Consider the following 11234-nt stretch of genomic DNA (forward strand, 5'->3'; position numbering starts at 1 on the left):
GTCGGCGCCCGAGTAGTCCTTTCTGAAGGGTCTGTGCTCTTGCTTACAGGCTGGTCCTTGAGCTACTGGGGTGGGGTGACAACAGAGGCTAGCAGGAAAGCAGTGTCCAATTTTTGTCGCTGGGGATACCTTTGGGGTCTAGGACAGAAAGGGGTGAGTCACGTGGCTGTGTGTGATGGTGAAGGTCGGGCTTGAACTTCTCCACCCTTGTCTTATCTGTAGGCTTTAAGGAGCTTTAAGCTGAGCGTCACTGTGGACCCCAAATACCATCCCAAAATTATTGGGAGGAAGGGGGCAGTGATTACACAAATCCGCTTGGAACATGATGTGAACATTCAGTTTCCAGATAAGGACGATGGGAGCCAGGTAAGAATGACTGCTTGGGTCAGACTCCGTTACCGGAGCATTTTGGGGCAGATGGACTCTTGTAACCTCATCCTGACCTGGGAGCAGTGAGCGGGCAAGCTTAGGATGTGCCCAGGTGGGTGGAGAGAGGGCAGAGTGCAGAGTGGCAGGTCTCTGAGGATCGAGTTTTGGCTTGGGCTTTGGGCCCTGTCTCGGTCCGTGTCAGCCTGCATCGCTGCGTGGACCTGGGGCACTTTTCCCCTGCCCACCTGGTCATCTTGGCAGGCAAGCTGGGGTTCCAGCTGGGTCCCTCCCATACAGTTGTCCCCACAGGTGCAGTCCTCCCCCGCCCATCACTCCCCTGCCTGTCCTCTTGGCTGCCACAGGGGCCCCTTCCAGCACAGTCTTAACGCACAGCGGCAGCCCAGGCTCTGCATCTGCTGCAGTGGTGTCCAGAGCACCCAGAAATGGTCTGCTTGGAATCTTGTGGCCAGCAAATCCCAACACGCCTCTACAGACTCTGGCCGAAATTTTGTTTTAAAGATTTTATTTTGGGGCGCCTGGGTGGCTCAGTCATTAAGCATCTGCCTTCAGCTCAGGTCATGGTCCCAGGGTCCTGGGATGGAGCCCCGCATCAGGCTCCTGGCTCAGCAGGGAGCCTGCTTCTCCCTCTCCCACTCCCTCTCCCCCTGCTCATGCTCTCTCTCTCTCTCTCTCTCTCAAAAAAAAAAAATCTTTAAAAAAAAGATTTTATTTATTTGAGAGAGTGAATGAGAGAGAGCGAGCACATGAGAGGGGGTAGGGTCAGAGGGAGAAGCAGGCTCCCTGCTAAGCAGGGAGCCCGATGCAGGACTCAATCCCAGGACTCCAGGATCATGACCTGAGCCTAAGGCAGTCGCTCAACCAACTGAGCCACCCAGGTGCCCCAGACTCTGGCCTTTCAACCTGCATCCATGCACTGTGGCAGGCCGTCTGTCTGTACCTTCTTCCTCTCCCCAGCCCAAGTCTGTGAGCTGCACAGTTACCTGAGTTCAGAAAGGCAGGCAGGCCTGTCGGGGCTCACCCCACAGCCCCCACCTCTCCTGTCTGCCTCCTGCCTGGTCCTACCTTCCCCAAGTGCGTCCTTCTGTCTGCCTCTGCATTTCTAACAGACACGTTTACACTGCTGTTCTTTTTTATTCTTTGTGGGGTTTTGTTTGTGTGTCTGTTTTTAAGCTGTATGCCTAATGTGGGGCTTAAACTCATGACCCTGAGGTCAGAAGTCAACTGCTCTTCTAATTGAGCCAGCCAGGTGCCCCTCTAATTTTTAATGTTTTTATTTATTTTTTTAACTTTATTTTTTTTATAAGATTTTATTTATTTGAGAGGGGGAGAGAGAGTGAGTGAGAGCCCAAGAGCAGGGAGAGGGAGAAGCAGACTCCCCACTGAGCAGGGAGCTGGATGTGGGGCTCAATCCCAGGACCCTGAGATCATGACCTGAACCACCCACGTGCCCATAATTTTTAATATTTTTAATACTGAGAATTCAGTTTTTATTTATTTATTTATTTTAAATTATTACATTTTTATTAACTATATTTTTGGGGCTGTATTTTTTTTTTTTTTTAAGATTTTATTTATTTATTTGCGAGAGAGAGAATGAGAGACAGAGAGCATGAGAGGGAGGAGGGTCAGAGGGAGAAGCAGACTCCCTGCCGAGCAGGGAGCCCGATGCAGGACTCGATCCCAGGACTCCAGGATCATGACCTGAGCCGAAGGCAGTTGCTTAACCAACTGAGCCACCCAGGCGCCCCGAGAATTCAGTTTTTAAACTCCTCACCTTCACTATGTTTATTTCCTTCAACTTTTCTATGTAAAGATTACACTTTTAGTTGTCATTTGGGGTTCAGACCACTGTGGTTAATATTTCACGAGCCGAAGAGGGTTGGGTGGCCATATTTTCTTCATACGCAGCCTTTTCCTGTGAGGGTTATGCTTCCGCTGGCGGAATGTTCTGGTCTTGGTGTTTGGCGAGGCGCCCGTCAGCGGGTGGCAGGTGCTGGGCATCAGGGGACTAGCTGCTGCTCTGTGGTCTCCTGTGGTCTTTGTGGCCTCTCTCCTGGGCAGATCTCGAAGCGTGTGCTCTTCTGCTTTGTTTCCAAGTGTTTCTGCTCTCTGGTCCTTTGTTCCGTTGCTCTTGTTCAGGTGTAGTATGTTCTCTCATCTTAAAGAACGTGGCGTGTGGGTGTGATTTTGTGTTCACGTGTTCCTTGTGCCTTGAGTCGTGTCTCTGCGCTGCCCACGCTCTACAGATGTGGTGCCCTCGCCTCTCTGTGTGCATGTAGGAGGGAGACCCTGAGCTGGGGCGCACTGTGGCTGTGGAGTGCTGGCCATGGTGTCTGGAACCTTCTCTCCAGGTCGGTCTGTCTCCAGCAAGACACCTCCAGATGCAGGGCCTGGGGTCACCAACACTGTGCCCCCTCCTGCAGCTGTCTTTGTGTGCAGGTGCCCTTTCTTTTCCCGTACGTGTCTTTGTGGTGGGGGTGGGGGTGGGAGGGGAGTGGGCAGGAGCTAGTAGGCGTTGTTGACCTGTGTTAAATCAGCACCTGATGTTCTTTTCTAGCTTTTTTTGGTTTTGAGCAGGTCAGTGTTGACCCTCAAGGTGAGGCCTACCTCACTCAGCCCGTGCTGCCTCTTGTCGTCTCACAGATCTTGTCTGCTGGGTTGGGGCTCCCAGCCTGGAATTTCTAGGGGCGTCCCCTCTTCTGACCAGTTTTTCCTTTCTCAGCCCCAGGACCAAATTACCATCACAGGGTATGAAAAGAATACAGAAGCTGCCCGGGACGCCATATTGAAAATTGTGGGTGAACTTGAACAGATGGTTTCTGAGGATGTCCCATTGGACCACCGTGTTCACGCCCGCATCATTGGCGCCCGTGGCAAAGCCATCCGCAAAATAATGGATGAATTCAAGGTGGGTCCCCAGCCCAGCCGTGGAGGGGTGTCATTAAGTTCTGGGGGCGCTGTGGGTGCAATGGGGCACGTGCTTCCTGCTCTGGCGGGGGCACTTCCTCCCACACGGGCTAGTGGAGGGCTCAGGTCTTCCTGCCTCAGCTGCCGACCTCACTTAGGGTTTGGAAGGGAGACCTCTGACGCTCGGGTGCCTGTCCCTGAGTTGGTGAGGCCGTGCGGAGGGCACAGCCGTGTGCCGTTGATAGCGTTGGACGGGTCCTGCACTGGCCGCAGGAGGGGCTCCCCCACGGTGCACCAGCGGCTTCTGTATGTGTCATGTTATGCTTAGCTCTGACGTATAGGACCTTTGCCTCCTGAAAACAAGGTTAACTTGGGAAAACTCCACTAGAAACCCACCATTCCCAGCCGTGCCTAACCATGAGCCTCTGGTTCAGAGACCCCAGGTGGAGGGCTTCCAGCCACCTCCAGCTGCTGTGCGTGCTCCTTCCAGGTGGACATTCGCTTCCCGCAGAGTGGAGCCCCAGACCCCAACTGCGTCACCGTGACGGGGCTCCCAGAGAATGTGGAAGAAGCTATCGACCACATCCTCAACCTAGAGGAGGAATACGTGAGTTGTGGTTGGGCAGCAGGTCTATACCTGGGACACCCCGCCTCTGACTGGCCGGGGCTGACAGCAAGGCCATGTGCATTTGCTCCCAGGGGCATGCCGGGTGCAGGGTCTCCCCTGAGCGAGCCTGGTCGTTGTGCATGCCTGCTGCAGACCGACACCCCCCCTCACCCCCCGCCTGTGCCCACAGCTGGCTGACGTGGTCGACAGTGAGGCCCTGCAGCTGTACATGAAGCCGCCAGCCCACGAGGAGTCCAAAGCGCCATCCAAGGGCTTTGTGGTCCGGGACGCTCCCTGGACCGCGAACAGCAGCGAGAAGGTCAGATGCTGTTCTGGCCCTCCGTGTGCCCTGGGAGGGGGGAGCACCTGCGAGCGGCACTTACCTCTCCATTTGGGAAGCTGCTCAGGTGGGAGCTCCTTACTAAAGCTGTGCACTCTTTCCCCCTACAGGCCCCTGATATGAGCAGCTCTGAAGAATTTCCCAGCTTTGGGGCTCAGGTGGCCCCCAAGACCCTCCCATGGGGCCCCAAACGATAATGATCAAAAAGCAGAAACCTCTCCAGCCTGCTGCCCCAAACCCCACCACACATGGTTTGTTTCAATCTGACCCAGCAGCTGGACCCTCCGTAAATTGTTGACGCCTCCCCCTCCCCGAGGTCTCGCAGTGAAGCCGGGCGTGCCAGCACCCCGCGTGCGCTCAGGACCTGCTCCCTGACACCTTTGCTCTGGGACGGCTCTCCACTCTTGTGAACACTAACAGAGGTAATTGGACATATTCCTATAAGCGTCCTGGCTCATCCAGCATGTCAGTAAGGCTCTGGCCTCCACTGTGAGAGCTGCACAGCTGTGGCTGAGTCTACTTCCTGTGTCATGACCTCAGGAAATAAATTTCCTTGACTTTATAAAAGCCAAAACGTTTGCCCTCTTCCTTTCCCACCTCCTTTCCTCCCTCTGCCTGCCGTCCAGACCCTCCTTGTCAAATGCAATCCACCTTCTTCCAGCTGCCAAAAAGCCCACTTAGCCCAGACCACAGGGTGGGGAGGAAGACCCAGTATGCACACTGGGAGCACCCGGACCCAAAGGAGAGCCGCGGTGGACCCAGAGGGGACCAGAAAGGCAGAAGGGTGACCCAGGTTCTCGGGCGGTCTTGGCTTTACACACGTTGGGTCTGAAAGCACCAAGTGTCTCCACCCCTGCACCACACAGCGCTGGAGGCCCCAAGTCTGGTGAGCGAAGCCTGAGGACAAGGCTGCAAGTCTCCATCTGGGTCCACTGTGGCTGGCGTGGTGGCCTGGTGTGGCCTGAGAAATGTGGGGACGGAGGGGAGGCCCGCAGAGCAGCGGGGTAGACCATCCACTCCTCCCTCGTGCCCACCCCCACATGTGGCCAGGTGTTGAGTCGCCTCCTTTCTACCTCAGAGCCAGCGTGGCGCGGTCCCATGCTTAGGGGAGTGCCGCCCCCAGCGCTCTTCAGAGGTTTCTGGTGGTGGCATGTTTGCTGCAGCGCAGGGGCTCACCCAGGCTGTCCTCTCACACATGCCCAGCTGTTCTGTGTGCAGGCTCCGGGAGTTGGCTTGGAGAGGCAGGCTTCGTAGTCCTGGGGTGGAGAGAGGTGGTCGGTTGGCCTGGACCAGAGGACCAGCTGCTGGTAAGGGAGGGTCTGCTTTGTCTCAGGTGCGTGGTGGGTAACTGGGTGTTGGACCCCAGGCCTTGGCGAGACAAAGTGCCGCCCCCCCCCCCCCCCCCCCCCCCCGATTGTTGAAGGTCTGCTCTGGAGAGGAAAGGGGGCCCCGGGCAGTGCGGAGGTGCCCGTGTGCTGTGTCGTGTGGGAACAAGGACGGGCCCTTTGTCTTGCTGTCTAGCCTCCCCCCTCCCTGCCTCTGCCCCCACAGAGGCGACTGGGCCTTGTCATGTTGTTCCACCCCGAGATACTGGAGTTCCTAGGGGCCAGACATGTGACCGACATGTGTCCCGCACACAGCCTGCGCCACCCCTGCGCCCCCATCCTTCACCCTCGAGCTCCATTAACTGAAGCTTGGTGGTGACCTTCTGACTCTGAGATTCTGAGTAGACTGAGAATCGCTTGACAAGTGAACCTTGAGCTGTCTTCGCAAGCTCCCGTCCACTGCGGCAGCCTGCAGTGTGCCCGTCTCTAGGAGCGATAGACGGGGGTAGGGGAGAACGCGCACTTCAGCAGACAGGCTGGGTGACCCCAGAGCAGGCCCGGTGAGGAGACAGGGAGGAGGGGCGGCGCTGCCCGGCCTTTCTCCAGGAGCACCCCCTCCATCTCTTGGGGAGCCTGATTGGGAAAGGGCACCTCCTCTCCACCTGCATGAGGCTTGGAGACTTTCCTGTTGGCCATCTTGTTCCCTCTGCCTGCCCTTCCGACCGACTCCCACGGCATCTACCCCAACCCCTCTTCCCTTGGTCTTTTCTACAGCTTCCTTCCGCCACCCCCACCCCTGCCCTTCCCTAGAGGTAAATTTTAAATTTTCACAACAGGTTTTTTGCACATTTGCATTTATTGCTAAATGTTGTAGATGCAAACCTCCCCTCCCTTCCCTAAACTGTACTTGGGATCTTGTGTGCTCTGTTTTTGGTGGTGGTTACTAAAGATTGCTTGGTGACCCTGCCCAGGCCTGGTCTCCTGCAGCCACCTTGCTTCTGGGACAGCCCTGGGCAGGGTGGGGTGTGCGTGTCCATTTCCTTTGTTGAATGTCTTCCATATCATGTGTTTCCATAGCTATGATCCGTCCCTTGGCCTTAATTTTGGAATCTGGAGATTATATGCAAACATGTGTAAAGGCTTACGAATATGGATGACACTGGAATTTTATAAATTCTAAAATAAAACCCAAAACCGGATACAGTGTGCTAGAATTCATTTTGTCATGCGGCATGTCTTTTTTTGGTCCCGTGGAACCAGGGGTGTCTTCAGCATGCTCTTGAGTGGTAACTGGATATCCATGGATAGTTCTAGTCTCTGGTGTGATTCCCCCAGCTGGCGTATGTGGGAGGTGGATCGGTGCCCTGAGAGCAGACAGGCGAGGGGCTGGGAGGGAAGCAGGCAGTGGGCCCTGAGCAGGGGTGAGAGGAGCCACCTGGCCTGGGGGCTGGGAGAGACATGGCAGGGAGCAGCTCCAGCTGTTGCTGCTACAGTCAGCTGGGCTTGGGGGCCCCCAGCCAGCACCTGGGAGGTAAGGTGCATGAGCAGAGGCCCAGGGTCACTGAGGGCACAGCGCTCTGGGCCAAGAAGGGGCAGGAGGTGAGCTGTGGTCTCTCGAGGGCGGTGAGCCTTTGATAGCTCTGGGGCCTCGGAGTCCTTGCCCTCCAGGTGTGACTACCAACTTGAGGTGACCCCTGTGACTTCAGAGGGAGGGGACGGGTGAGGCATGGCCGACTCCTGGCGTTGTAGGCCGTGGGCCCAGACTCTTCTCCGAGCCCAGGGAGCTGTTGTCCTTTGCTCAGTTTGTTCCAGAGAAAGCCTGTCTTCAGGAAAGGGTGCAGGAGGGAGGGACTGGACTGACCGTGGACTGTCACGTGCCACGGCAGAGCACCGGGCCAGGCGCCATGCCACTGGTGGACAAGGGAAGGTGACACGGGCGGGGAGGCGGAGGGGCTCACCTCATTCTCAGTGCCTGCTTGGCCAGGTAGTACTCCCGCTTCACTTTGGCCTCCACAGACTCAGGAATGTCGGGCACCAGGAGGTCGAGGACCTGGCCAATGGAGAACACCACGTGCTGGGAGCAGGATACAGTATGAGCAGCAGCAGAAGGCACCCGCCCTTTGTAGAACAGATGCCTAGAGCGGCCTGAACAGGGCCAGGTGTGGGCACCTGCTCCCAGGTGTGGGCTGAGCTGGAGAACAGCGGTGTAGCCGAGGAAATCCCCAGAGCAGGCGGAAGCCACGGCTACAGAGACCTGTCCCAGGTTCTGGGGCCCTGGGGAGCCTCCTGGGACACTGCAGTGACCAGAGACCGAGGCCAGGCAGGGATCGACCGTCCCCAAGGTGGGGAGAAGACCGTGCGCAGGAGAGCTGTGATGCGACCAGGTGATGGCGTGTCTGTACCCCCATCCCCCCAACACCTGCACACCACATGGTGGATGTGGCAAGGCATCCTGAGGGCGGGGTGGGGGCAGTAGGAGAAGCCAGCTGGGGAACTGGGAACCTGGCTAACCTCAAACACAATAATGAAGGCCAGGCGGATGGCCAGAAAATTCCAGTAGGTCAGGGAATTGTGCTCATCATCTTCCCTGAAAGCCTGGTACCTGCAGGAGACTGGGAAGTCAGTGTGGGCAGCTGGGGCTCCACCTTTTCCTCCCATGATCCTATGACTCTGGGCCAGGCTTACCTGAGGGCGCGTGGAGGAGGAGTATTCCTACCCAGGGTACTCTGACAGGACCTTCAGCTTTCAGTGTTGGGGTTCCAAAGGGATAGATGGGCTGGATTGTCCCATTCCCCTGTAGCCTAAACTGGGCCCCGCAGTGGCAAATGTCCTATTGTCCAGCGGATGTGCTAATACAATAAATCTGTGGTTCTATGGGTGGTGTCACCCTAACTGTGAGAACGTGCCATTCCACGAGACCAGCAGCGAGCTCTACTCACACTTGCCTGCCCAGCACCGCTCTCCCTGACTGAAGAATAAGCTCGGTATTTCTGGTTTGTCATCTTGCCATCCTTTGACAGCTTCTTGTACTTCTGATAAGGTGCGACATAAACTTACATGCTGCACTCCATGGAAAGCGCTACCAGGGCCAACTCTGTAGAGGGGGAAAATCTCGAATATTAAACAGTAATTGAGGGAAAAACCATCCATGAATGTAATAAACTTTCAGTGGCTAAACTAGACACAACAGAAGAGAGACTGGGGACACAGAGACAATTCTTCAAAGTCACCCTGAATGCTCTACAGAGAGCCAGAAGATGTAACAAATACTCACCGTGCCCTCAGGAGACATGAAGGGAAATCAGAGGTACTCCAATGTGGCAGGAGTTCCAGAAGCTGAGAATGCAGACTATAGAAGCTCTGTTTGTTTTGGGGGGGCTTTTTTGTTTGTTTTTTAAAGATTTTATTTATTCATTTGATAGCACAAGAGGGGGGAGCTGCAGGGAGAGGGAGAAGCAGACTCCCCACTGAGCAGGGAGGCCAATGGGGGCTCAATCCCAGGACGCTGGGAACATGACTTGAGCTGAAGGCAGACACTTCACCGACTGAGCCACCCGGGAGCCCCGAGAAGCTCTTTGAAACAATGAAGTGGAGAGGTTTCCGAAACTAAAAGACAAGACATCACCTTTTAGATCAAAAGCATACACTGAGTTTCAACTTTTAAGTAGACTCTACCATGACACAAGTCAAGGAAAATGAGGAAAAAACTTTCTAATGCTACCAATGCTTCCTACAAGAAAAGCCAGGTCACAAGAGAGTAATAGTCCCAAAGAGAGGAGGGAAAATAACCTAGAATTGTATGCCTACTATTTGAAAGACAAAGAGATATTTCCTGACGTAAAAACCAACCTATGTCTGGGTTTGCCAACCACACACCATTCCTGAAAGTGCAATTCCAGGCAAGAATAAAAATGAACTCAGAGGGAAGGCAATGCAGAAGAAACCATAGCCACAGAAGCTACCAAAATGCACCAAATAGATGTGTTAACAAATGACTAAAAGTGTTTTTATTTTTTAATAGTAAAAGTAAACTGTGTAACGATAATAAGGTGCAGTGGTGGGTGCTCCGTCAGCAGTAAATGTGTGAAGATCCTTGTCACACGGGGAAAGGAGACGAGTGAATCCCTACAGTCTTGGTAAGGAACGTTTATATAGTTAAGAATGAATGCTAAAAATGTAAGGGTAACCTCTAAAATAATAAAAATGGACACCATCAGTTCCAAGTGAGCAAAAAGAGGAAAAGAGAGAACACTTCTACTCAGCCACCAGAAGGCAGAAGAGAAATAAAAAGGAAAAAGAAATGAAAAAGTATCCACTATGAAGAAATCATAAATATGAACCTATTTGCAACTTGCGAGAACCTCAGAATACATAAAGCAAGAGGAGACAAGTACACGAAGAAACTGACAACTACATTCCTGGAAAGATTCTCACCCTCTATCGGAGTCCGACAGAGCAGGGGGAAAAAGAAAATGGAAATCTGAGCAGAAAAGCTTTACCTCGTAAGTATATAGAGAGCCTTGCTTCAAAACATAGCATTCAAGTTCACCTGAAACAGCAAAAATCCACTGAGCAGGTCATAAAGGAAAACTCAGCAAATGTGACAGATTTGCATTATCTAGACTCTTCAGGTTCTCTGAGCTCCAAGCAATGACCCCCAGAATCCGGACTCTTCAGGCTCTTTGAGCTCCAAGCAATGACCCCAGAATCAATGATTTTTTAAAAGTAGAAAAACAAAAAACCTCCACGTTGGGGAGCTTACTCTCCTAAATAACTCGTGGATAAATAGGGAGATCACAACTGCAGTTATGAAATATTCAGAAGTAAAGGACAGAGGTGTTACCAACGAAATGAGGCTTTTAAGGGGTAGGTTCACGTAAACTTAGAGACAGACATAAATTCGCTTATTAAAACCCAAGAAAGACCAAACAAATGAGTTAAGGTGTCCAGTCCAGAAGATTGATTTTTAAGAGAAACAAAAATTCTATCTGAAAAGAAAATGAGGTCATAACTACCAAAACAGAAGAGCTTAAGAAAATCATCTTATGATGAACAAGTTTGCGTCAGCATATTTTAAAGGGTAGCTGAAATAGGGAGATACCACCTCACACCAGTCAGAATGGCTAAAATTAACAAGTCAGGAAACGACAGATGTCGGCGGGGATGCGGAGAAAGGGGAACCCTCCTGCACTGTTGGTGGGAATGCAAGCTGGTGCAGCCACTCTGGAAAACAGGATGGAGGTTCCTCAAAAAGTTGAAAATAGAGCTACCATATGATCCAGCAATTGCACTACTGGGTATTTACCCCAAAGATACAAATGTAGGGATCCGAAGGGGTACGTGCACCCCGATGTTTATAGCAGCAATGTCCACAATAGCCAAACTGTGGAAAGAGCCAAGATGTCCATCGACAGATGAATGGATAAAGAAGATGTGTATATATATACAATGGAATATTATGCAGCCATCAAAAGGAATGAGATCTTGCCATTTGCAACAACGTGGATGGAACTGGAGGGTATTATGTTGAGTGAAATAAGTCAAACAGAGAAAGACATGTATCATATGATCTCACTGATATGAGGAATTCTTAATTGTAGGAAACAAACTGAGGGTTCCTGGAGTGGGGGGTGGGGTGGGAGGGATGGGGTGGCTGGGTGATAGA

General features: G+C 53.0%; 1 protein-coding gene across 6 annotated transcripts in view; it reads left to right on the forward strand.

Annotated features, from left to right (window-relative positions):
- Positions 1-4818, forward strand: part of HDLBP (high density lipoprotein binding protein) — a 73501-nt gene extending 68683 nt beyond the window's left edge. For all 6 annotated transcript variants that reach the window (XM_035006694.1, XM_035006696.1, XM_035006698.1 and 3 more), the window contains exons 24-28: positions 223-366; positions 3113-3298; positions 3788-3904; positions 4095-4223; positions 4355-4818. In XM_035006694.1, the coding sequence (XP_034862585.1) occupies positions 223-366; positions 3113-3298; positions 3788-3904; positions 4095-4223; positions 4355-4441 (663 nt within the window). In that variant the 3' untranslated portion in view covers positions 4442-4818. The remainder of the gene's footprint in view (positions 1-222; positions 367-3112; positions 3299-3787; positions 3905-4094; positions 4224-4354) is intronic.
- Positions 4819-11234: the final 6416 nt, after the last annotated feature.

Source organism: Mirounga leonina, unplaced genomic scaffold, assembly GCF_011800145.1.
Source record: "Mirounga leonina isolate KUSES-001 unplaced genomic scaffold, KU_Mleo_1.0 Mir_151, whole genome shotgun sequence".
NCBI lineage: Eukaryota > Metazoa > Chordata > Mammalia > Carnivora > Phocidae > Mirounga > Mirounga leonina.